The sequence below is a fragment of the Mirounga leonina genome, unplaced genomic scaffold (genome assembly GCF_011800145.1).
Source record: "Mirounga leonina isolate KUSES-001 unplaced genomic scaffold, KU_Mleo_1.0 Mir_242, whole genome shotgun sequence".
NCBI lineage: Eukaryota > Metazoa > Chordata > Mammalia > Carnivora > Phocidae > Mirounga > Mirounga leonina.
This window is the reverse complement of record NW_023270627.1, coordinates 249125-274848: the sequence shown is the minus strand read 5'-3', so window position 1 is coordinate 274848 and position 25724 is coordinate 249125. Positions and strand designations below refer to the sequence as shown.

At 41.0% G+C, this 25724-nt stretch overlaps 1 protein-coding gene across 3 annotated transcripts in view; it reads left to right on the top strand.

Moving 5' to 3' along the window:
• Nucleotides 1–25724, top strand: part of APBB1IP (amyloid beta precursor protein binding family B member 1 interacting protein) — a 108684-nt gene that overhangs the window by 62338 nt on the left and 20622 nt on the right. For all 3 annotated transcript variants that reach the window (XM_035029488.1, XM_035029486.1, XM_035029487.1), the window contains 5 exons: nt 1334–1493; nt 2872–2993; nt 14566–14652; nt 17193–17336; nt 21863–21973. In XM_035029488.1, the coding sequence (XP_034885379.1) occupies nt 1334–1493; nt 2872–2993; nt 14566–14652; nt 17193–17336; nt 21863–21973 (624 nt within the window). The remainder of the gene's footprint in view (nt 1–1333; nt 1494–2871; nt 2994–14565; nt 14653–17192; nt 17337–21862; nt 21974–25724) is intronic.

The window sequence follows — 25724 nt, the reverse complement described above, 5'->3', positions numbered from 1 at the left end:
GCAAGGGTAGTATCAGGTGGTTCTGACGGACGATGTTTCCAGGCGTCCTCCGCTGGTGTGCGTTGTGTGTGTAGTTGCAGGCACGGCGGGCTGATGGGCAAGCAGCGCTGTGTGAAAAGGGAAGCGCAACACTTCCTTCGGGCCTTGCAATCAAAGATAGACTCCAACTTGATTGACTCTAAACCTACTTCCCACTTAATTAGGTAGGATCAGTGATCTTGGTAAAGAATAAAATAAAAGCACGGGTCTTCCCAGAAGGAGTTCTAGGAAATCTTCCCTAAACATAAATTAAGGCTTAGTGGGCACATTTCCATTGTTCCTTTTGAAGACTGGGTATATAGCCCCATTGTAACCGGTAGCACTCATAAATAACAACTACCGTAATTAGAAACACACTACAAATGCACAGGTGTCAGGAAAAATTCAGACCCTAGCTGTATTACATCATGAATTAATTCTGTTATATTACATCAGAATCATGGTCTCTCTGGGGGGGTCAGAAGATTTAATAACTTTGCCAAGTTGCCTGGGAAAAAAAACAGTGAAATCCTATGTCTTTTTGAAGATAAGTAAACTCTGCTGCCATCAGACCCTCCAGATTTGGAATGGGATAATGACTAATTTGACTGTGAAATCAGTACAGTAGAATTTTTAAAAACTGAAATGAAAAGTAAATTTGATCGCTGATTTGCCTGCATGCCTCCCTAATAGCTTGTTTCTCAGTCTTCATTCATTTTGCTCAATCCACCTCTAATCTCAAACATGTTCTGCTGTGGCACAGCCTGTTCGGCCCCCGTCAGGCCTCTCAGTGGTTCTGTGTCCCTTGTACCCTGACCTTCAAAACAATTATAGAGTAACCAGCTTGGTCTTGCCAGTATCTTAGAACCCTCGGGTTGCATGAAATAGGACTCAGCTCCAGCTAAACAAAAGAGAAGAATTTATTATAGACACACTTTGAATCAAGACATGCTTCTGGGCTCCAGGATGAACCTGGACAAGTGCCAGAAAGATGTCATGAAAGTGGGAAGTCAGCACTTCTTTGATTCTGCTTGTTTCCTGTCTCCTTCACCAGAATGCAGAGCGTCCGAAGGCTGGGCAAAGACTTTATTATGAGTGGGGGTTTTGGTTTTGTTTTGTTTTTTGTGAATTGGTTTCTCGACCTCTATATTCTTAGCACCTTAGACAAGTACTGAGCATCTGAATTCATATTGAGTGACTTTGCAGGACCCATTCTTACTTAAATTCGCAGAGACGGTAGAGCTTTGAAACCTTAATCTCCGTGGCCTTCTCCAGTTGCAGAAATTTACTGGCTGCTCTGTGGCTCTATCCTCAGCTTGTTGTCAGGGTGCACATGAATGATAACAGCACTAAGTCACTGATGGTGGATGAGCGGCAATTGGCCCGAGACGTTCTAGACAACCTTTTTGAGAAAACCCATTGTGACTGCAACGTAGACTGGTGTCTTTATGAAATATACACAGAACTGCAAATTGGTAAGTCCCATCCCCCATAATAGACTGCTCCAGAAACCTGTGGGTTTGCTTTATGATGGGTTTTGGTCTATCATTAAGAAGAATTTGGTTCAAGGCTATCAAGACTTGGCACAAATCACTCCCCTTATGTCAGATTCAGTGCTTGCCTCTTCATTTCTCTGTGGTGAAGAGACTCGGATTGTTGCAAGTGGCCACACCTTGGGGGAGGTCAGGATTATCTTTTTTTTCAAGATTTTATTTATTTATTTGACAGAGAGAGACACAGTGAGAGAGGGAACACAAGCAGGGGGAGTGGGAGAGGGAGAAGCAGGCTTCCTGCGGAGCAGGGAGCCCAGTGCGGGGCTCGATCCCAGGACCCCGGGGTCATGACCTGAGCCAAAGGCAGAGGCTTAACGACTGAGCCACCCAGGCCCCCCTGAGATGTCAGCATTATTATTGCCACTTCTCTGGTGGTTCCATAAGGAAAACAAAGTGACAGGATGATACCTCTTGCTGCATGCTTAGTAAATTGAGCAGATTGTGGGAGGGCCTGCGTATCTGCAGCTAATATCTCTTTAGCGTTTGCTTCTTTAAACTATAGCGTAACTCTGCCGTACATCAATGTTCATTTCTCCTCCACCATCCCCACTCACTTTGTCGACTTGACGAGGCTTAGCCCCAAAGAGCAAAAGACAGTTGGTAGAAATTAATGGAGTTTAAAAAAAAAAAAAGTAAAAAAGCAATTAAAGAAACATTCTTGTTACTTCTCCTTCTCATTGTTAAGGTCACTCAGAACAGTTTTTTCTCTCAGGAGAGCTTGGTGGAATACAGAATTGCCTGCTTTAGAAGCTTTCAGTGAATTTTTTTTTTTCTGAAGTAAAAGTTCTACACTGAAATCTCTTGAAATACTTTTTAACTCTCTGAGTCAAATAGAGAAATGAAAGCCTTCCTTTATGTTTAGGTTTGGTTCAGATATGCATACATTGTTTTTAGAGTCTTCAGGGGTGATGTTTTAGAGAACATATCAGATGTCTCCCAATTTCATTCAGAGTTGTTTGGCCAATGATTGCTTCATGGTCCTCCTTACGAATAGGATGTTTACCTCCATCTGGGACTATTTAAAGTCAGAAATGCTAATAAGAAAAAAGTGCAGTGACTGGCCATTATCACGATATTGTATGTTCATCTGCCATGTTTTTTTTTTATGGCAAATAAGTTGACCTGATACTGAATAAGAAATGTAATAGGGGTGTTACAATATGACATCATGTAAGAATTAGGAATTTCTAAAAACCAATGAAAGGTTGGAAGCATTGTGTTTAACTTAGTACTAGCTTATTTCTCTGTTGGAAAGCCTAATGTTTTGGGTCCAAAAGAATGCTTTTTCTTGTTTCATCAGAAAGGATTTTTGAAGACCATGAAAATGTTGTTGAAGTCTTATCAGACTGGACAAGAGACACAGAAAATAAAGTGCTGTTTCTGGAGAAAGAGGAAAAATATGCTGTATTTAAAAACCCCCAGGTAAGATAACTTGTATATAGTTAAACCATATAAAGTATAGAGGATTTTTTTTTTTTTAGTGTCACCTGTATACTAACAAACATCATTCACTGTCTCACAAAATACTGCAAATGTATTCCTTTAAAAAAACACAAACCCAACTCTTAGGTCATATGTCAACTAATAGGCCCCTGAAGGATTTAGAAAGAAAAGAAACCCATTTGTTTCTTTGGATTCAGCATCCAAAGCATATCTGTCTGTTGACTAATCCTCTTCTTCTGTCCTTATTTCCATTTGGCTACATTAATTCAAGATACCTTGATGCACAAAGGGTCATTAATGCTTCGTGTTTTAAAGACACTCCTTTTTGCTGTTGTTAATATTTGGTGCTTATTGATGCTGGGATAACTAAAGAGAGCACCTAGAAAATGTACAGTTTATTGTGATTCAATTCTACAAACAGTCTACATAATAAAAAGCATTGTTCTCCATATCTGAAAAGGCTTCCCCCAAGTCATATGTACAAGGATGTCACAGGAGCATAGGCCTTTTCCCACTGAGGCCTCCAGCCAACCGTAATTGCGTGAGGGTCATTAAGTCTTTTTCGGAAAGTCAAAGAATGTTAGACACAGACGAGATCATTGGGGACATCCAGACACCTTCATATTTTACAGGTTAAAAGAACCAAGTCCTGGGGTGCCTGGATGGCTCAGTCGGTTAAGTGGCCAACTTTTGCTTTTGGCTTGGGTCATGATCTCAGGGTCCTGGGATCAAGCCCTGTGTTGGGCTCCATGCTTAGGGGGGAGTCTGCTTGAGGATTCTCTGTCTCCCTCTTTTTCTGCCCCTCCCCCTGTGCGCTCTCTCTCTCTCTAAAACAAATCAATCTTTAAAAAAAAAAAAACTAAGTCCCATATCACTAGAGGCAGAAATAGAAGGGTACTCTCAGCTTCCTCATGAGAAAATATTCTTTCCCTTGCACTGTGCTTTTTTCTAGAGTCACCTCTAGGTTTTGTGGTGGCTCACTGACAACAAAGCAATTAAAGATACTATTGTCTTTGACAAATAATGAACGGTAAAAGTATGGTTGACCCTTGAATAACACATTGGGGGTTCGGGGAGAGGTTAGGGGCATCAACCACCTATGCAGTTGAAAATCTGTGTATAACTTTTCACTCCCCAGAAACTTAATTACTAATAGCCCACTGTTGACTGGGAAGCCTTACCAATAACATAAACTGTTAATTAACACATATTTTGTATGTTATATGTCTTATATAATGTGTTCTGACAATAAAGTAAGGTAGGAAAAAAATTATTAATAAAATCATAAGGAAGAGAAAGTATGTTTATAGTCCTGTACTGTACTTATCAAAAAAAATCTGTGTATAAATGGACCTTGAGTTGTTCAGGGATCAACTACACAAAGTTTCAAACCATAACTACCTTCAATGGCATGATTTAATGCCTGTTATTTAGGGTACCATCTCAGCTTCTGTAACAAAGAGACTCCCCAAAATCAGTGGCTCAAACCAGCTAGAAGCTTAATTCTTCCTCACATACCAGTCCAGATATAGGGGGCTGTGCCGTCCTCAACACGTGGCTTCTATCTCTGGGCCCAAGGCAGCTATTTTCACCGGGCCATTTTCCAGTCCTTAGGGAGGGAAGAAAGAGCCAGGGAAGTGTACAACCAGATTTCTTACTAGAAAGACCTAGAAATGACACTTTTACTTCTGCTTCCATCCCATTAGCCAGCACTTAGTTACATGGTGATATTGAGCTACACAAGAAGCTGACAAAAGCAATCTCTATCTGAACAACCATACACATAACTACAACTGGGAGTTACATTCAGAGTCCCCACCTTCTACAGTTCCTCCAGAAAGAAACTTTCACATTGAGTCTATAAAAATGGTGCTCAAGAGGTTGTGTAATATGGCCATAGTATTGTATTAACCAAGAGGAGGAGGAGAAAAATGGGTGTTAGTGGATCTGCAGCTTGCCGTGGCATCTAATGCATCAGCACACAAAACATAACTGCACACTATGAATGTTTACAAAGTGCACATCCCATTTAACTGCCACGCGTGTCAAGATAAATAGTATACCAGCAGACTCACTATACCCTTCCCAGCCATTGATCCCCATTACCAAGATAATCATGATTCCAACCTCTCTGGCCTTGGTTTTTCTGGCTTTTGAACTTTACATAAAATGGAATCATCATTATTCTTTGGTGTTTACCTTCATTCATGTTGTTGCATATGGCAGTCCATAGTTTGTTCTTTTTCTTTGCCCTTTAGTATTCCATTGTGTGACTGTACCAGAATAAGCTTATCTGTTGTATTATTGATGGACATTTGATTTTTTATCTAGTTCGAGGCTTTAACAAGTAATGCTGTTGAGAACATTCTCATACCTGTCTTTTGCTGAACATATGTAGACTTTTTTCTTGTATATATACTTACAAGTACAATTGCTGGATCACAGGTTATGCACATATTTAGCCTTAGGATAAAGTGCCAAGCAGTTTCCCAAAGTGATTGCATGATTTGCCTTCATTAGTATTGTATGAGAATTCCTGTTATTCCAAGTCCTTGCCAGCCCTTGGTGCTGCCATTAAAAAATAAATAAAATTAGTTATTCTGTGTGAATGTGTAGTGGTATCGCCTGTGGTTTTAAGTTGAATTTTCTATTGCCAAAGATTTGAGTACCTTTCCAAATGTTTATTATCCATGTAAATATCCATTTCTGTGAGGAGCCTGTTCAAGTCCTCTGCCATGATTCTCAGCCTCTCATCGGGGGTGGGGAGGGGATGTGGCTCTCAGAATGTCTCAGCGCCTCTTTATGGTTCCTTTCTCTTTTGGATCTTGGCCCCTTGAGTCCTGGTTGCCTCCATAGCTCTCCAAAGCCCTTTGCACAGATATATTTTAATCCAGCTTTTCTAGCTGTTTTTGTGGAGCTTTGGTCTGACTGCAAGCTACTCTATCATAGGAGGAAGCAGAAATCCTCCTGCTGAATGCTTCTGGATAATAATATGTTCTTAAAAACTATATAAGTATATTCTTGTAATTTACAATCACATTTAAAGACCATAATGGAAGTGGAAGCATTTTTGAAGTTACTGATTTTAAGTATTTCCATTTTCTCAGTGTTTGGTTGCATAATCTATCTTCTGGTCAGTGCTCTGCGTGAATAGCTACTTCAGCATGCTGACCTTAGGGCTCTTGCCTTGTTCTTGAAGTAGACTGTGACCATTCCCATGTTGATACCATGACTCCTAAAAGGGAGGCTTTGTAATTTTGAAATACCCAGTCCCTTTGTAAAACCTGTATGCTGAGACCCTTTGATCGTTTTTAACAGGAACTTTTTTTTAAGTTTACACCAAAAGAATAACAAATCCTAGAGAAGAGTATTTCCGGAGGAAGTTTCTTATGGAAACAAAATCTGGAGATTCTTTTGTTTAATTGCCTTAGATTTTCTCCTCAAGCAGTATCTCAAGCAGTTAATTCAAAAATCCAAATCCATCCTGTATTTCATTTGGGTTGTTAGTTATTTTTAAACATAATTGTCAACATTTACACGTAGTGGCGAATCCCAGAACAGAGTAGTGCCTACTGATATCTGCTTCCACTCCCTAGTCTGGGCTACATCTGTGAGCCTACAGGCTTGATCTTCGGGCCCAGATGGATTAGGGTGCTGTCTAGGAACTCTTCCAAGGGTTAGTTAGAAACTGTGCACGAAGAACTAGTTTTAACCAGAAATTATAAAAGGAAAAGGCTAAGACTCTGAACAATTTATTTATTCTTCTCAAAAAGTTTCAAAATATTGAATGTCTTTCCCAGGTTGACTTATATGATGAAACTTTAGTGGACTTCACTCCATTTGCTTGGCTTTAGCAAACGTTATGGAGTATCTGTTTACACGTGTAACCTGCGCTATTTATGGAGGATACAAAAATGAAGATCATCTTTGCTCTTCCAGCTTTAAGAGGAGAGCGGTGTAGGATGAAGTCCCAGTGCACAAAATGCTCCTGACAGTACAGATGAGCTTTAGTGAAGGTGTATGCTGAGAAGTTTAGCTTTGTAATTACTATATTAGTTCATAAAAACCCAAGGTTAGAAGGTCAGTGAAAGTAGGAACTGGGCAGTCAGTTAACCCCTCAGACCTCACCCTAAGGAAAAAATATCCTCCACACAGATGCAAAGAGAGTACAGCTCAAGGCAGACCACAGATTTTGCCTGTTGACAGTTACTGCCTACAGAACAATCTTGCCCTGATTTAGTATGAGAGAAGAGGAAAAACCAACATTGTGTTTATGACAAAATACTGCAGAACCGGACAGGAAATAGCATCTGAAAGACCTTCTAGACAATATATCAATACAATTAATGAACTGCAGGATTCAGAAGAAAATTGTAGAAAATTGTTATCTTCAGTAGAAGGCGGTCAGATATGGTCCAAATAAACCGAGTAGAAAGGGCAACTAATAGTAAAAGAAAAGAAGATGGGAGGGAAAAAAAGGGAAGTGGGATCTGAAGGGGGACATGCACCCCGATTTTTATAATAGCTTTTTTTTTAATAGACTTTATTTTTTGGAGCAGTTTTCAGTTCACAGTAAAATTGAGAAAATTCCTATATACTCTCTACACATGCATAGCCTCCCCCAGTGTAAGCATCCTCCACCACAGTGGTGTATTTGTTACAATCAGTGAACCTACATTGACATGCCATTATCACCCAAGTCCACGGTGTACATTAGGGTTCACTCTTGGTGGTGTACAATAAGCTTTTTTAACATTTGGAAAATTTTACATTGTTCCTTGTTTTTCCCCATGAACTATTCCCATTCTGTTTTCTCCACAAAGATTTCTCCTACTATAATATATTTCTATGTTTCTAAGTCTCTTCTTGATCTCTCTCATACTTCTCTTCAACAAATTGTTTATAAATTGATAAGTAATTTTTTATATCCTGTCATCATAAGGCACTTAAGTGTTAAGAAATTACACAATTGGTTAAAACAACTTAAAAACATTAAAATCATAAATATTGGTATTAAGCTTAAAAAAGAAAAATCTGGGGGGATTTGTTCCAGGATAAAGGGATGAATGTTCAGTATCAATTATATTGCTGTTTTTCGTTTCTATAAAAGTTAAGTACTTTTTATAGATATCAGTGTGAAAAACCTTATTCCTATAAATAAGTGGATGAGAATAGAAGAGCTTTGTGAGAGCAATGCCATTCCGTTTCTTGAACTCCTTCCAAGTTATCTGTCACTGAGGGATCAATGATGCTTCTTCTAAAATTTTTTTTTTAAGATTTTATTTATTTATTTGACAGAGAGAGAGACAGCGAGAGAGGGAACACAAGTAGGGGGAGAGGGAGAGGGAGAAGCAGGCTCTCTGTGGAGCAGGGAGCCCGATGTGGGGCTCGATCCCAGGACCCTGGGATTATGACCTGAGCCGAAGGCAGACGCTTAATGACTGAGCCACGCAGGCACCCCAGTGACGCTTCTTTTAATACACCACCTGACAAGATGATTAGGTGCCTGCCTTCCATTGTGGAGAAGCGGAGTTAGAAACCACTTGACCTCCAAAAAGATTTGTTTTGAGTGGCGAGTCTTTCCCTCTCTCAACACCTGTGTTTCAAGTTGTCCCTTTGTTTGGAGCTTTTGAACTTCCCACCCAGGTCATTAAGATTCGGTGTGGCTGTAAGGTGTGCCTTTCTCGTGTGAAGTGGGAAAAGGGCCTTCCGTTCTCAGGCAGGTCCACTTTAGAGAAGAGTACACATGGAAGTTGAGGATGTGGAACTTGATGCCCATGTACCCTTCAAGTGGCTTCAGTACACGCTCCAAAGGGGACACAGTTTAAAGGCCCCTGGCCTTGAATGGTGGCTCCGGCTTCCCCAGAGTTAACTGTCTCCCTACTTCTGAATCTGTCACAACTACTCTAAAATGATGATTTGTGTCATTTTCATCTTCAACTCTCAGGAGGCTCAAAGAGGGTGGGTGCTACTGAACTTCTTGTCAACCAGGAAGGACACTTAGCTAACTATAGCCAGTGAAGTGTATATTGTAATGGGAACAGACTAGGAGACTCTGGGAGCCTCCAGCAGGAGGGTCTTCCAGTTCTTGGGGTCAGAGGCAGCCTTCCTGAGGAAGCAATGTTTCTGATGTTCACCAAGGGAATTGAGATGAGGGAGAGAGGCAGGGGGGGAGATTCTAAGCTATAGTGCAGGATTATCAAGGCCCAGAATCAAGATTGTATGCCATGTTCAAGGAGTAGAAAGGCCCACTGAGGCTGCTGTGGAGAACGCTGTGGGGACAGTGGTGTGCCCGGCCAGGTTGGTGGGCCTGCCACACTGTGCTGAGAGTTTTCAGCGTCATAAATATGGCATCTTCTGTTCAAGTTTGCCTTCTACAAAACTGCCTCTCCCTGGAAAGCATTCTCATGGAGTGGCCAAGATTGTGGATCCTAAAGTTAGATGGGTGGGATTTGAATCCTGATTCCATTGCTTTTTAGCCGTGGGCCCTTGAGCAAATCATTTAACTTCACCAAGTCTCTATTTTCTTGTCTGAAAATGGAGATAATTTGTTTTTAGAAGTGTGCGGGGAGAATTAAAGGCTATCATCCACACAAAGAGTAATAATTATCATTATTTTAGTTTGCTTCATTGTTGAGAATAGTCTGGAGAAGAGAAACAGTGGAGGCACGCAGGAGGGTGGTAGCCACTCTCCAGCGGTTGCTCTCAGATTAGGGTGATCACAGTGGAGCCAGACCAGACTTTGATCTAGGACAGTGGTGTTGTATAATCGCGGAAGTTTTGGGCAAGGACTCAAAGAAGTGTGAATAGGAGTCTAACCTCAGGCTACCTGAAGTTGTTCAGGACAAACTAAGGGGGTAAGGATTTAATCCCTAGGTTCCCCAGGATGCCAGGTATTTGCTCAAGATGCTCAAAACCAGCAAACATTTCTTGAGCATCTACATTGTCCTAGAATAAAGCCAGGGAAGAGACTGTAGGCAAGATGCAAGGGCCTATCTGCCGGATGTAATGGACAGAAGGAGCAGAAGCATCTAGGAACTAGTGTGAAAATAAAAACAGCAACCAGCATTCTTTAGGAAGTGAGGTCCATGCAGAGGACAAATGAGTGACATGGGGACATTCTGTTTGGCTGTGTGCCTGGGGGCATGGGGTCAGTAGCCAGTGAAGTATAGCCAGGATACTGTGGGCTGAGGAAGGGTATTTAGCACTGTATCCTAAGCACTGAGACAAAGTTGTCAGAGATGGGGACCTGTTCTAGCCCAGGTTCCAGGGTGTAGACTTTAAAGGCTGTAGGCTGATGGGCAGGAAAATCCAGGATGAGGAAGGGGAGATGTCATGTTCTACTCATTAACAACTGTGGCTGTTCTATAACTGAGAAAGTTTCCCAAGGTTTCAAATGTCCCAGAAACTTAAGCATCTTCTCAAAGAGAAAGAGTCTGAAGAAATTCTTTTATATTTCTATTTTGCATTTCAAGTAGGCCTGATGACTAGAAGAAGAGAATAAAAAGGATGGGGTGGGAGGCAATGTGGAATCCCACAGGGAATGGAGGACAGGCCTCTGTGCAAGCCCACCCCCAATATTTATTAGGGCCCAGGGCAAGAGTAGATTGAAGGCTTATATACCATATATCTATATATTTAAAGTTCTAAATCAAGTTAATAAGCAGTTAAATGTGTTCTATCTTCTTACCTTAATGCCTTCATAATGACCTAAAAGTTTGGACTTAGTATTCCTAGATTTCTTTGAGTTCTGTGCAAGGTGGTATCTTGGAGCTGCTCATGGCCTACCTCTAGACGTCCCCCCCCCCCCGCCCCACCCATCCCATCCATCCTGCACCATGGGAGCCTTGCATGCATGATGTGGATGATCCAGCCCAGAGAGTAGACTCCAGACAACCCATCACTCCCCTGCAACGAGCTGCCCCTTGGCCGCCCTCTGGCCTAGGATGTAACATCTACCCTTGGGAGGATGGATATAGGGCAGAGTCTCAGAGCCATTTGGGCAGGGAAGTCCAAGGGTCTGGGTTTGTAGAGTGTGGACTGAAATGTAGGGGGATCATTGGCTCCAAGTGGGCATATCCTTTTAGCCCCTCAGACTTGTCGCCCTGTGAGTAGGGGAGTGGCTGGGTGAAGGTTAGAGCAGAGACCCTCTAAAGAGTGGAGTCAGGGCAGGGGCCCCTCTTGCCCAGGTGGTACTGTTTCTTTTGGGTAAAGTGGGTTAGGACACCTACTCTCTCTCTTTTTTTTTAAGATTTTTTAATTTATTTATTGGAGAGAGAGAGAGCATGCGTGCAAGAGGGAGGAGTAGAGGGAGAGGGAGAAGCAGACGCCCCGCTGAACAGACAGCCGGACGCAGGGCTCAATCCCAGACCCTGAGATCATGACCTGGGCTGAAGGCAGACACTTAACCCACTGAGCCACCCAGGAGCACCGGGACACTTACTATCCTAATAAAAGCAACTTTATTTTAAAAGCAGCTTAGTTTCTCAGCCTGGTTGTCGTTAGAAAAGTTCCTCTTCCCAGTTGATTGGAAGCACAGGGTTGTCTGCTATTCCTAAATAAGGCCTGCTGTTGAAGTGGAAGTCAGCTGCAACCTGAAGAGTTTTGTTTCCCAGGGTCATGCCAACACAAAGTCCCACTATGCAGAGACCAGTGATGTTGCCTGGAAACCAGAAGAGAGGTGTAAGGACTGAGGAGTGTGTCTGGAGGTAGAGAAGCTCTGCAGTATTAACATTAGCCATTCTTCTTGCTGGGAGCCTGAACAATCTGTTTTTCAAAGAAGGTACTGGTGAATCAGTTAATATGAGGTGGCTTGCTTAGTGAATTTCTTTTTATTTCTTTTAGTAACATATTTTATTTTTCTGACTTCAAAAATAACATCAACTTATTGTAAGGGAAAAAAGTTGACAAACAGAAGAAATGAAATTTAAATTATCCGTAATCCTGCACTCCAACAATGATCGTTGTTGATATTTTAGGCAATGTTCATTCCATCATCTGTTCTGTTCCTTAACTGAAATTTGGTGGTGGTTGTGGTTCAGTGATGGCTGCACGAGTGAGGAACAGAGAGAGAAACATAACTTCATTCTGCTCCTCAGGTGCAGAAGGGTACCAGCCACTGAGGGAGAAAATTAACATGGTGGAATGATCATGGCATTTTTCTGCCATTCCTTTCCACCCTCCCTCTCCCACCAAGGTTCATCTTTGACCATCCAGGACCAGGCCCAGCAGGAAGAACTCTTACAGTAATCACATTTCTGGTCTCCAATATGGCTTCCTATGTTAAAGGAAAGTCTACCCTTGGCTTCAGTGCCCTAGATCCACTCACCAGCCAGGGTGGGCGTGTGTATCAGTCAGTGTTCAATGCATAAAAACAACCTCCGAATCCCAGTGGCTTACAGTCACAGACATTTCCTCTCTCCTGGGTCATCATCCTTGGTTCCAGAATGTGAGTCATGTCTTGTCTCTCACTGTCCTCAAACCAGTAGCTCCCTGTGACACATGCTTCTCACGGTGAATGGCAAGAGTACAGGGGGTTGTGTGGAAACACATGACACAGCCTCTCAAGTCCTCTGCTCAGAATCGATGCCCTTCCACCCACATTCTTGTTCTGCCAAAGCAAGTCACGTGGCTAAGCCCAACACAAGTGGGGCAAGGACAGGAATTCCACCCATGGTAGGCGAAGGCATCGCTCCGTCACTTGATGACGGGCCCCGAGTGTATTCGGACATGGGGAGAAGAGAAGAATTGGCAGGGAGAGTCTGGTCTTCAGCTGTGCTGCATTAGTCCCGAGCCGTAGCCAGACTGGTGGCTCGAAGATACCCAGGCCTTAACTACCTCCAGGCCTTTGTACATGCTTCTCTTCCTGCCTCAAATGTTTTCCTCATTCCTTTTCCCTATCTGAATATGGAACATCTTCCAGGCCTAGTTCAAACTTTGACCCCCTCTGCAAAGCCTTCCTTGACCATTTCAGCCTACAGTGATTGTCTTCCTTTCTGAAAACCTATAGAAATGGCTCATTTTGAATTTATGCAGTGTCTCATGTAGCTCCCCATCTATAGATCATAGCCATCTATTTATACATATCTTCTCAATGAGACAGAAAAAGATTCTCAGAACAGGGGTATTTTACATGTAGAGGGTTCTCACAGATCTTTATTCATGGACTGATAACTGCTTGGTTTGCTCTTAATTCCAAGAAGGTGGTATTTTAAAAGTAATGTATTTTTAAAATATATTTTAAAAAGTAATGCTCTGTTTCTTTGCTTTTCAGCTGCCTCCGAATCTTGCATTTTCAGCTGTGAGAAAAGGGAGCAAGCTGTAACTGAAAGTCTCATTTCCCATTTTAAAGTTCTCTTATTGTTCAGCTCAGATTGCCCACAGCTCCATGTGTAACAGATAATGAGTTCACTCTTGAGCTCTGCTGCTTGCTACAGAGCAGCCCAAACTGAGTTGGCTGACCACCCGACTGATGAAAAGTTCTGACCCAAGGGCGATCAGTCCGTTCTAAGGACTAAGCTCCCTGAACTCCAGCTCTGGTTTACTTTGTGTTTTTTCCATTTTCTTTAAAACGAAAACAGTATAGCACCATCACTTGGAGGGGGAAAAAACTTATTCTGAGCTGAAAAAGTGAGAGGGGTCTCAGAGAAAATCTCAGAGAAGACACAACTGCAGATCCTGACCCTTTGGGATATCCTCATAAAATGAGGCCCTTCACAGTTTAGAAAGGCTTTTCCCTTACCTATCCCTGCAGGTGCTCTCCTTTTCCCAGATGACGATGAAAAGCGCATGCTACAGGGTTTCCTCATTCGTGTTCTCTGCTCATTCTTTCATACATAATTCACATTTCCAGGACTCTCCAGCGAGGGGTACTTGGGCGCAGCACTCTGCATTCACTCTTATGACTGCTCGTTGTTTTTTATTTTGGCAAAATATACATAAGATGGAATTTACCACTGTAATCATTTTTAAGTATAGTTCAGTGGCATTAAGTGCATCTACACTGTTGTGGATCTGGGTTCTCTCCTATGGTATTTAGAGCATTTTAATGCTGAGAAAAAAAGAGAAGGGTTTTTTTGTTTTGTTTTTTAAAGATTTGATTTATTTATCTGACAGAGAGAGTGATAGAGCAGGAACACAAGCAGGGGGAGTGGGAGAAGGAGAAGCAGGCTTCCCGCAGAGCAGAGAGCCCAATGCGGGGCTCGATGCGGGGCTCGATGCGGGGCTCGATGCGGGGCTCGATGCGGGGCTCGATGCGGGGCTCGATCCCACGACCCTAGGATCATGACCTGAGCCGAAGGCAGACGCCTAACGACTGAGCCACCCAGGCGCCCCTAGAAGAGAAGGTTTTACATCAGCCTCAGTGACGACGTAGTCAGCGCTTGGTAAACGGTCGGTCGGTAGGTGTTTGGTTGACACATACCAATAGGCTGTGGTTCCCACTTTATTTCCTGTAGGTGGGTGTTCTCTCTCCAGCAAGACCATGGGTTCCCTGCAGTGGTTAGCATGGCGATGAACACTTACTGATCTGCTCTTTGTATATTTTATTTAGAATTTTTACCTGGATAACAAAGGAAAAAAAGAAGGAAAGGAAACAAATGAGAAAATGAATGCTAAGAACAAGGAATCCTTACTTGAGGTAAGTTTAATTTTGCTGAGTGGAAGAAAAGAGAAGGGTATTAACTGTATCTATTTTTAAATTATTTGCTTCTTAGAACAATGGGAGATTCTGAGACACACTGAAATTTTAACTTGGGGCTTTAAAATCAAATTATTACTAAATTATAGCTAGGTAATTAAACTGGTTCTTTGAGTTAGTTGTTTAAAAGTATGGCTTTGGCCTATATTTCACTTTCATGAAGTTGGATTAGTAATTCTGGACTAAAACACTTACGAATCCACATAAAACTCACCTCTTAACGTTCCATGTTTTTCATTACTTAAGTGCACCACAGAAGTCAGATGTAAGGAATTCCAAACCTTTACAGTGAATTCTAAGACGCTCTTCCAGTAGCCAGGTGTGGTAGGAAGGATGAGCTTTGGAGTTGGGAAACCTGACACAAGTTCTGGGCCTACCACTGAGGTTCATGTGTTATCGGGCGAGTCCAAGGACCTCAGTCTCCTGGATCATATTGAATTATTACAGCTGTCCCAGGAGGTAGTGGAAGCATTGTGTCGATTACTCTGCACATGTTTGTGATTATCACTATAGGGTCATGTTCCAGAAGTTCATTTAATGGTTGATTTTTTTTTAAACTCCTAGTGAGTTTTCACATACTAACTATGCTGAAACTCAGGGCTTTGTTCCCAGCACATAATGCAAAGGAGTGCAGAGATCACAGGTCACAGATGGGCATGCTGGAGCCCTAGACAGGTTTTCTTCCTCTTCAACAGTGTGTTGACCTTTTTTTGAATTAGTAGATTTGAGGCTTCTTCTGAAAACTCAGAAGACCCAGTGACACCTGGGCCACATTCACACCTGGAACCAGCTGGCTGACTTTGACGAACACCCTCTCATTCACCAAGGTCTGGCCAGGCTCCCGCACAGGTTTCTCTCCCCACCACATTCTCCCAGCCCTGTACCAGGTGGAGGAGGTGCTAGAACCTTCAGCCACTCCCAAGGTTCTGAAAACATGTTACAGATTCTGCTTTCAGGGGCCAAGAGCACACAGTGGGTATTTCCCGCAGAGGCCCTGCAGTGGGAATGGGGATGTTCTCTGCATTTACCAGACTCCAGGTTGAGTTGAGGAAGAGAAAGCACCAGGTGTCCCTAGCAGCAAGGAGATTCAGGTTCTGAGTGTACCTAGCAGTGATCAGGACTGACAGACATGGAAGGGGAGGGTGAAGTTTCCTGACACAGCCATTTGTTTTTAATCAGTGCTTATCCATCAGCTGTCTGTAAATCAGGGACTGCTTGTGCCTTGATGTATACAATTGCCTGAATAGTTCTTGATACAGGACTTGAGCAGTGTATTAAAAGCTGGATGTGAAAGAAAATACAAAGCATGTTATACTGTGAAAAATCAGCATTATCCTGCTTTCCAATTTGGAACAAAAGTCTGATTGAAAAGATTATTGACAAGGAAACTAATGCTAGCTAAACTGGGGGGAAATGTGAACACAAATGTATCCCAGCTCTACTACATATAAATTTACTTTCAGGGTACAAAAATAAAAGTTATTCTACATTTATGAAATGGAATGAAAGGAGGTTGAAAGTTTTTTTGGTTTTTTGGGTTTTTTTTTCAAGATTTTATTTTTATTTATTTGACAGAGAGAGACACAGCGAGAGAGGGAACACAAGCAGGGGGAGTGGGAGAGGGAGAAGCAGGCCTCCCGCAGAGCAGGGAGCCCGATGCAGGGCTCGATCCCAGGACCCCGGGATCATGACCTGAGCCGAAGGCAGACGCCCAACGACTGAGCCACCCAGGCACCCCAAAAGGAGGTTGAAAGTTATAAAAAAGAAAGCCCAAAATAAATTTGAGTATTTGAACTGGGAGATAGAATGATATGTAATTTTACTGCATTGCTTTTTAAAAGAAATTTCTAAGAATTATATAACTGTACGCAAGTTTTGACATTTGAAAATCTACACCCAGAAAATTTATTTTGTCCCTCTCCTTTTCTGTTACCATAGTATTAATTGCTTGTTTTGTTCTTCAGTAAGAAAACCATCACAGGAATAAATTAACTTACACATATTTAGGTATAGGATTATATATTCTAATTTTTCTATTTCCTAGCAGTAAAATAGTAATTTTTTTACTTGTAGGAAAAGGAATAATTCTTGTATTTACCAATTTACAATAACAGAAATAGCCTTTATGGAATGCTTACTTTTAGAGTAAACCAAGATTGTACTCACAACCTTTCTTGTTAAGCTGGGCTATTATGACTCTGTTTTTACAAGTAAAGGAACTGAGATTTAGTGACTTGCCCACGTTCACAAAGCTAAGTGGCGAAGAAGCCTTGAAGTGTAACTCAAGAGCTGAGATTCAACCACCATGGTATCCCTCCTCTCTTTTGACAAATAGCATGCAGTGTAATTGTATGCATTCAGAGTTATAAACAAATGACTTTTAGCCTAAAGCCTAGTTTGCCATAGTTTGTTTAAATGTGAACAAAAATGTGGTTTTTGTTTCTTTCCTGGGTTCTCTATAATTGGAATTTCAATTTCAGGAAAGTTTCTGTGGAACATCCATCATTGTGCCAGAACTTGAAGGAGCTCTTTATTTGAAAGAAGATGGAAAGAAATCCTGGAAAAGGCGCTATTTTCTTTTACGGGCTTCTGGAATTTATTATGTACCCAAAGGAAAGACTAAGGTGAGAAGGAAAAATAAAACTCTTTATCAAAAAATCATTTTATGAAAATGAAACTGAAGAAATCCTCAGGTGGCAACTTAAATGCACTCTTTCGCTCTGAAATTCATGTTATTACGATGTTTATACAAATACATACCCTATTCAGACAGAATTGCAGAAGTCCTTTTGAATTTTTCCATAGCTTTCTCCTGAAGGTGAAGAATTTTATCTATTTTTTTTTTAAGATTTTATTTATTTATTTGAGAGAGAGAGCACATGAGAGGGGGAGGGTCAGAGGGAGAAGCAGGCTCCCTGCCGAGCAGGGAGCCCGATGCGGGACTCGATCCAGGGACTCCAGGATCATGACCTGAGCCGAAGGCAGTCGCTTAACCAACTGAGCCACCCAGGCGCCCGAATTTTATCTATTTTAAAGTCAGGTTTCAAAAATTATGGCAGAAGCACTTTTCTAGAGATTAATTTGTTACTTTACATATCTATTTCTGAAGATTTTCTTCCTCTGTATTTACCATTATAGTAAACTTCCTTTATCTGGAATCATAGAGGTATAAGTGTTGAGAGATCTACATTAAGATTGTAGCCCTTATACTTTGAACATTTAAATTGTTCTCTGAGGTGTACTAGATGCATTTACCTGCCTATTTTAGAAGAGTGTCTTAGGTATCATTAAACTACGTGGTGATTTAAGATTATTGCCTCAGATCTACAAGCATATCATAAATTCTCCATCTTTGAAATGAATTTTGACTCTCATTCTGACCCTTAGCTTTTTCTAAGACCGTTTTTTAGAGGCTTGGGGCATTTCCATCTTTTGCTTACCCATAAAAAGCTTTAGGATACCTCTCTCATCTATATCTGGGGTACTCTGAAGCATTTTGCCTTCACTTCCAAATCCAGGGCACCACCAAATGGCATATGTACAAATTGCAGGCTTCTTCCAATAAGGCTTGACCCACGTTCCCAAGCAGGTGAAGTCCTGGGAAATATCCAGGTCTGCCGCTCTAGTTGGAAGACTCTCTTACCGCTGTTGGAATGCAGGAGAGGCACTATGGGTAACACTCGGTTTAGGGGCAGCAACGGCTCCTACGTAGTGTCGATCTTAGAGAACTGATACCTTCCCATTTGTGCCATCTTCAGTCCAGTCCCATAATGGGGACGTAAGAGGAGCTGACCCACAAATAATTTTGTTTTAGAAGTGTTTGGGGGAAAAAAGACTTTGGCATTTACATGTAAATGAGATGTATAAATAAACCTATCACAACACACTTAGTGATAAAATTAGAAGTGTTCAACTGGTTTTGGACCAAAGTACTTTTTCTCACTGCTACCATTAACCTTGGAATGGAGGAACAATCCAGGAGTCAAGAAAAAGAATAAGAAGTAGAATTTTTTGGAAAAGATGAGACAAAACTCTTTTTAGTCACACTTGACATGATTGTCTACCAGAAATATAAGACACTCAACTGAAAAGCTATTAGGACCAAATAAATTTACCAAATAAGAAACTGTTTTCCTTTGTACAAACAATATGCAAATTAAAATATAATGCAAAATATTTTATGCATGGTAGGAACAAAAAAATACAAAATACTGAACAATAAACATAACAGGAAATGTTCAAGACCTATGTGGCATAAAATATAAAATTTAATAAAGGAAGTGAAATAGAACTGAAATAAATAGAAATATACCATGTTGGTGGATGAAAAGATATTCTCTCCCAAACTTTCTATATATTAAATCCTAAGAAAACTTTCTTTTTTTTAAAGATTTTATTTATTTGTCAGAGAGAGAGACACAGAGAGAGCACACAAGCAGGGTGAGAGGCAGGCATAGGGAGAAGCAGGCTCCCCGCTGAGCAAAGAGCCCAATGCAGGACTCGATCCCAGGACCCTGGGATCATGACCTGAGCCAAAGGCAGCCGCTTAACCAACTGTGCCATCTGGGTGTCCCCAAAGAAAAATTTCAATAGGATTGTTTTGACTTGAATTTCACAAACTGATTTTTAAAATTCATCAGAGGGGCGCCTGGGTGGCTCAGTTGGTTGAGTGTCCAACTCTTGATCTTGGCTCAGGTCATGAGCTCAGAGTTGTGAGTTCAAGCCCCATGTTGAAAAAAAAATAAAAATAAAATTAATCAGGAAGAGATACTGTTCCCCCCCCCCAAAAAAAAGTTGTGAAGAAAATTGAGGTAGAACTCCTCCTTCCAGATGCCAAAACATTAGGTAAAAACAGTACAAGTGGAGAAAACAGAACAACACAGATCTAGTAATATAAGGGAAATTAAAATGAGCATTTTATAGTAGTGGGGAATGACTATGGTATTTAATAAATAGCATTGGTATTTAATAAAATCATATATCTATTTGGAGAAAATAGTTTCTTACCTCATACCATGTTCCAAATTAAATCATAGATTGATTAAATATATTTAGAAAAAATATAAAATCTTCTTTTATCTATATTTTGTTTTAAATTTTCTGAGAAAATATAGGTTAATATTTTCATAATTTGGGGATGGGGAAACCTTCAGTAAGACTAAAAACTCAAAATTATAAAGGAAAAAAAGGACAAATTTGACCATGTAAAGTGTTTTTAATTTTTTTAATTTAAATTCAATTTAATTAACATGTAGTGTATTACTAGTTTCAGAAGTAATTTAGTGATTCATCAGTTTCATATAACACCCAGTGCTCATTACATCAAGTGCCTTCCTTAATGTCCATCACCCAGTTACCCCAACCCCCCACCCAGGGGTTTTTTAATTCTTTACTGCCCAAGATACCAAACAAGAAGTTAAAGACTAGCTCTGGAGTTAGAGAGTACACTTTAGCATGTATAACCAAATATGAATACCCACAAAATATATAGACCTCAACAAATCAATAAGAAAAAAAAAAACCTGCTCATAGAGAAACAGAAAAGCTTATTAAGTGAGAATTTACAGAAAAAGAAATATCAATAGCCTGTGAACAATTAAAAAGTTGCTCTGTCTTACCAGTAGTATATCAGGGAAATGTAAAATGAAAGGTGAAATATTTCTTCCTATGAGATTGATAAAATGAACAATGTTGATAATATCCAGATTTCAGCAGGAGTAAGTAAGAAAAATGGACACTGTATGCTCAGAAGGTTAGAATATAAACTGATACAGCCAAATTGGGGGACAATTTAACAAGATCTTTTCGACTATAAAGGGGAATACCCTTTCAAATGGCAGCTCCGCATTTAGCAATCGGCCCCACGGAAATATTTGTTCATATGCACAGTATTTTTTGCAAGAGCAAGATTACAATAACCTCTAGTCATCTGTGGTAGGAATGGTTAAATAAATCGTTATGCCCATGGAGTGGAGCACTCTGTACTCACTCCATGACTGTTGTATATCCGTCCGTATGTCTGGACATAGAAAGACCCCAAGATACTATGTTAAGAAAATAGCAAGTTCATGGAAGAGTGTTTATAGTAAAATCTCATCATTCATATTTTTAAAATTGTTTATGTGTATGTATGTATATAGGTATGTCTACCCATATACATATGTATATAAATGTTCACTCAGAAACATTTGGAAGAATACTTCCAAACTATTAACAATGGTACTTCCAGAGAAAAGAATGGAATTAGAAAAAAGGAGCATAGAAGATTTTCATTTAATTATATAAATGTATAATACATTGTTCTTAAAATTATGATGAATAGGTTTTATTTTTTCAGTTTAAAAGAAAACAAGACTTTGAAAATCCAGAAGAAAATATCTTACAAGAAAAAAACTGTACAGCCATCTTTAAAGGAGGAATTGTGCACTGAGGTGTAGCCGTTCTGCCCTCTGCTCTTTATTCAATAACCTAGTAAAGAATTATAGAATGTGAAGGTAAAAAAAAAAAGAGTAATAGGGTGAATTTTAATTGAAGTGTAACCAAATATGTAGATGAGAGATTGCAGTCCTCACAAGCACATTATACATGGTGGAGAGGTTTCTGTCTCCATGGCAACGTCAGCACCGAAGAGAAAGCATGAAAGGAATCTTTTTTTTTCTCAGGGAGAAGTGCATGACGTGTGTGCTGATTTACTGAGCATCAAATTTACCTCTTATTGTTCATCCTGAGGAGGACTTTCTCTTTTTGAATGCTCAATCATGAAATCACTGACTTGGAATGGCAGAAGCCAGAATGAAATTTCTGACTAGGTGGTCAGTCCCCTCGCCTTGACCGCACCAGTAACAGCGGCTCAAGGTCAGCCAGTCAGCTCTGGCCCTGAGAGTCCACATACAGGTGCCAGAAAAGCAGTACAACGTTCCACTCCACTGCTGGGTCTATGGCACACCGTTTTGTCTGGGGTGTGCTCTTTTACCTCTAAAAATGCCGGCTTGACTTTCAGAAAATATATACATGATAGATGCTTAAATAAGTTACCTAAAATTCAATATTTTTCTGCTAACATGTAATCCTTAGTTGTGCCATCAAGGACAGCCTTGAAAAATTATTAGCTGTCAACTCAGTTAAGGTTATTTTTTTCCTTGTCTTTCAGACATCTCGAGATCTGGCATGTTTTATACAGTTTGAAAATGTCAACATTTATTATGGGATTCAGTGTAAAATGAAATATAAAGCACCCACTGACTACTGCTTTGTTTTAAAGGTATGTCATAAGAAGTCCTTGATTTAGATTTGTGAGCGATTCGAGTCAATATTTCCTTTTAAGGGAAAAAAATGCTAAATGTTATATAATTAACCACAAGTGTATCATAGTAATTTTTTTCATTTTAAACCAAAATAGGAAAGGTGGAAGCATTTCTGCCCTCAGTTCCTGTTTCTGAATCTAAAACTATTTTATAATGAATCTGTCCAGGCTTCTTCATCACTTATAAAAATGAAAGCTCTCCATTTTGAACAAATCTGATCTATGGTTTTTCAGTTCTTTATTGGACCATTATTCCGCTGTAAGAAGTTTTTAGAAATTAGGAACGTCACAAGATTTCCTGGAAAAATATAGAAAATACAAAAAATAGAAAAAAAAAACTTTGTCTAAAAATAGCATTACTGGGTCTTGAAACTTTTTAAGGTGTATATTATCAAAAGGTAATTATCGGGTGTTTGGTAAGGTTTACGTTAGCACCGTCTTTTGGAAGGTTGGGCAGAAGTGACTGTTTTCCGCCAAATTAACAACTGACTCCTAGAAATGGATTCAGGGAATTTATGTAGCTATTCTGACCATACCGTTGCCTCAAACACCATAAATTCCTTTCCCTTCTCAGCCCCTCAATCACATCTCATACCAGAGAGTGCTGATTATCTAATTCCATAGGTATGGCACAAGGCTGTGTACAGAATTTCTCCTGAGAGTCAGGTTCCTCATTTTCCATCTGGGATGGAAGTCTGTGGAGCAGGTGTTAATAAGACCAGGGTCCTGGTGAGATTCCTTTGTAGGTCAGTCACCCACCCACCCCCCCCGACGGAAGAAGCCCATCACCACGTTCCTAGAAATGTCTGCTGCCACACTGCATGTGGGTGTCCATGTCACCTCTCCTGAGGAAGTGGTTCAAAGTCTATACTACAGGTTTACATCATTTTCGTAAGTGGAGGACAACACTTAACATTTAACATGTATGGCAAACATATTCTTTGTCAAGGACCACGTCATTAGAGATGATCTCAGAGGTGCTCACACTAGTGTGAGGTTGTCACGCATCTGTTACTCCAGGAGTTGGGTGTCTGTCTCCTAGACCCAAACGTTCCCAAAACTCTGATTGAGCGCAGGCAGCTTGGGCATTCATTCATTCATTCATTCATTCATTCATTCGTTCATTTACTCAATATTGATTGAATGCCAGCTATCTGCTAGGTACTGTCCCAGGTGCTAGGAATACAGAAGCGAACCAAACTTATAATAATCCCTGTTCTCATGGAGTTTATATTCAGTGTGAGAGAAATGGCAATAAACAAAAAAAGAAAGTGATATCAGGTAATGCTAAGGCTCTGGATAAATATGAAACAGGGTAGGGGACAGAGTGTGCCAGGACCAGGGCCTCTTTAAATGGGTTGGCCAGGGAAAGGGTCTCTGAGGGAATGACATTTAACAAAAGATGTGAGTAAAGTGAGGGAGGAAGAATTACCCAGGGAAGAGCATTCCAGAAACAAGAACAGCAAGTGCAAAGGCCCTGAGGCAAGGGTCCCTTTGGGTCAGAAGGAAGAGCGATGAGGAGAATGTCCTGCCTACTTCAGGTTCCTGCATCTCCTTTCCTGTTCCTGGCATAGACGGGGTAGTGAGAATAATGACAAACACATAGCATCTATAAGGCAATGTTTTAAGCACTTTACATACATTAATACATTTAATCCTCTTACCAACCTTTTGAGGTAAGAGCCATAATTCTCCCTAAAATATAGATGTGGAAGCTGAGCACAGAGACTCCCCAACCAGTAAGTGGCTGAACCACGATAAGAAACCAGGCGGTGGGGGCACCTGGGTTAAGCGTCCAACTCTTGATTTCAGCTCAGGTCTTGATCTCAGGGTCAAGAATTTAAGCCCTGCATTGGGCTTCACGCTGGGTGTGGAGCCTACTTAAAAAAAGAAAGAAAGCAAGCAACCAGGTGGTGGCTCAGAGGCCCCTTTCTGAGACTGCTGTTTGTTAGGATGCAAAATCTCTGCCCTGCCCCACGCCTGCCACCAGCCGGCCTGAACCGTGTCTTCATTGTATTCCTGTCTGACCCCATAGCCCTTGTTTGGAATTCTGAGACCCTGAGAAATTAGCAGACTGAAGGCCCTCATTTCCACGTGTGCATTCTAATGCCCGCATCTCTTAAGCAGGGAGAAGGTTTTGAGAGAGGTTCTGAAATGCTGGTCAGTAAGTGGCTGACTCAGACTCATGGTAAAAATACAAGTTCCAAGGCCCTGGACCCACTGACTCAAAATGCTTAAGGATGGGGCCCAGGAATTTTTGCTTTCCCTAAGCACAGCCAAGTTTTACACTCAGAGTATTAGAATGTGTCCTACCTCCAAACATCCACAGTTAGGGCTTAGTTGGTAATGGAATACACTTTAGAGCGGACAAATTGAATGACAGTTGTCAGGAGGGAGCAAAGGCCCCAAACCCAGGGCTGGGGCCCAGAGGCCAGCAGGGATGTCTAGCGAGAGAAAAACAATATCCCAGACCCAGAGGTTCCCAGGATGAGGTTTAGACACAGCGAGCAGGACAGGAACTCAGTTTCTCATGCCAACTCACAAGTTTGGAAGTAGGTCCTGGAATCACGATTTGAATGATCTGACCTGGGTTGCAGGTAACTCTGGGCTGCACCAAGAATGGCCATGCTGAGACCCAGGGTATTGGACTAGCACATCTAAAACCCGCATATCCAAAAAAATAAAAATTAAAAAAAATGCTTAATAAAACCCACATATCCAAGGCCTAAGCCTTCAGGAGAGGGTTGGGGGCTTCTCTGAAGTGGGGTTTAGGGGCGGTACAGGGCTCCAAGATAGAGGAAAAAAGCAGGCCTGATAGATACAGAAATGGACAGGAGTCAGGAACAGTCCTCATGGAACATTTCCCTTTTCCTCAGAATGTGATCAGTTTTGTTCTCAAACCAATTTTATGAGCAGTCACCCTGCTCATTCTGCTCTTAAGCATGATTCTCAGTACCTTCCCACAATACTGGGAATTGTTATTAATTTGCTGAGTAAAAGGGTCTGTCGCAGTTTGGAGAACTTAACTTGTTTATGAACATTTGGTCACTTATTTCCCTTTCTGTCCACTATGGGAAAAAAATCTCTTGACATTAAAATATTTCATTAGGGTGAACAGATGTACAGAATTCAAAGAATATGTATATACATTACAAAAGGAATTCGGGATATGGAGAAGCAGGTTAAGAGATTGTATGATTCCATAGCCATGCACTGATTGAGAAATCCAGTCCAAAAGTGTCTTATTCAGTGTGAGCTTACTGATTATGACAGTCCACCTTCCTGCTATCAGGAAGATGAGAGTGTGAGTCCTGGCCTGTCACCTGGCACATTATCGACACTCTCTACACCCTGTGGCCCTCTTCTACAAAGTGGGGATGATTGTACCCGACCCTTCTTATGTGGATTAAATAATATATGTTCAAAGCACCCTGAGTTCCATGTCTGGAAACATAGCACTCATTAATTGGTAGTCATCATTACAACACTTTATCATTAGTAATATTTCTGTTGACCAGTGGTTCTCAAATTTTACTGTGCATGAGAATCACCCAGAGAGATGCTAAAACACGGATTTCTGGGCCCCTAGAGTTTCTGATTCAGTGGGTCTGAGATCAGGCCCAGGAATTAGCTCTTCCACGGAATTCCCAGGTGCTGCTGCTGCCATTTGCCAGGACCACACTCTGAGAAAGCAGGATAGACGTCACTT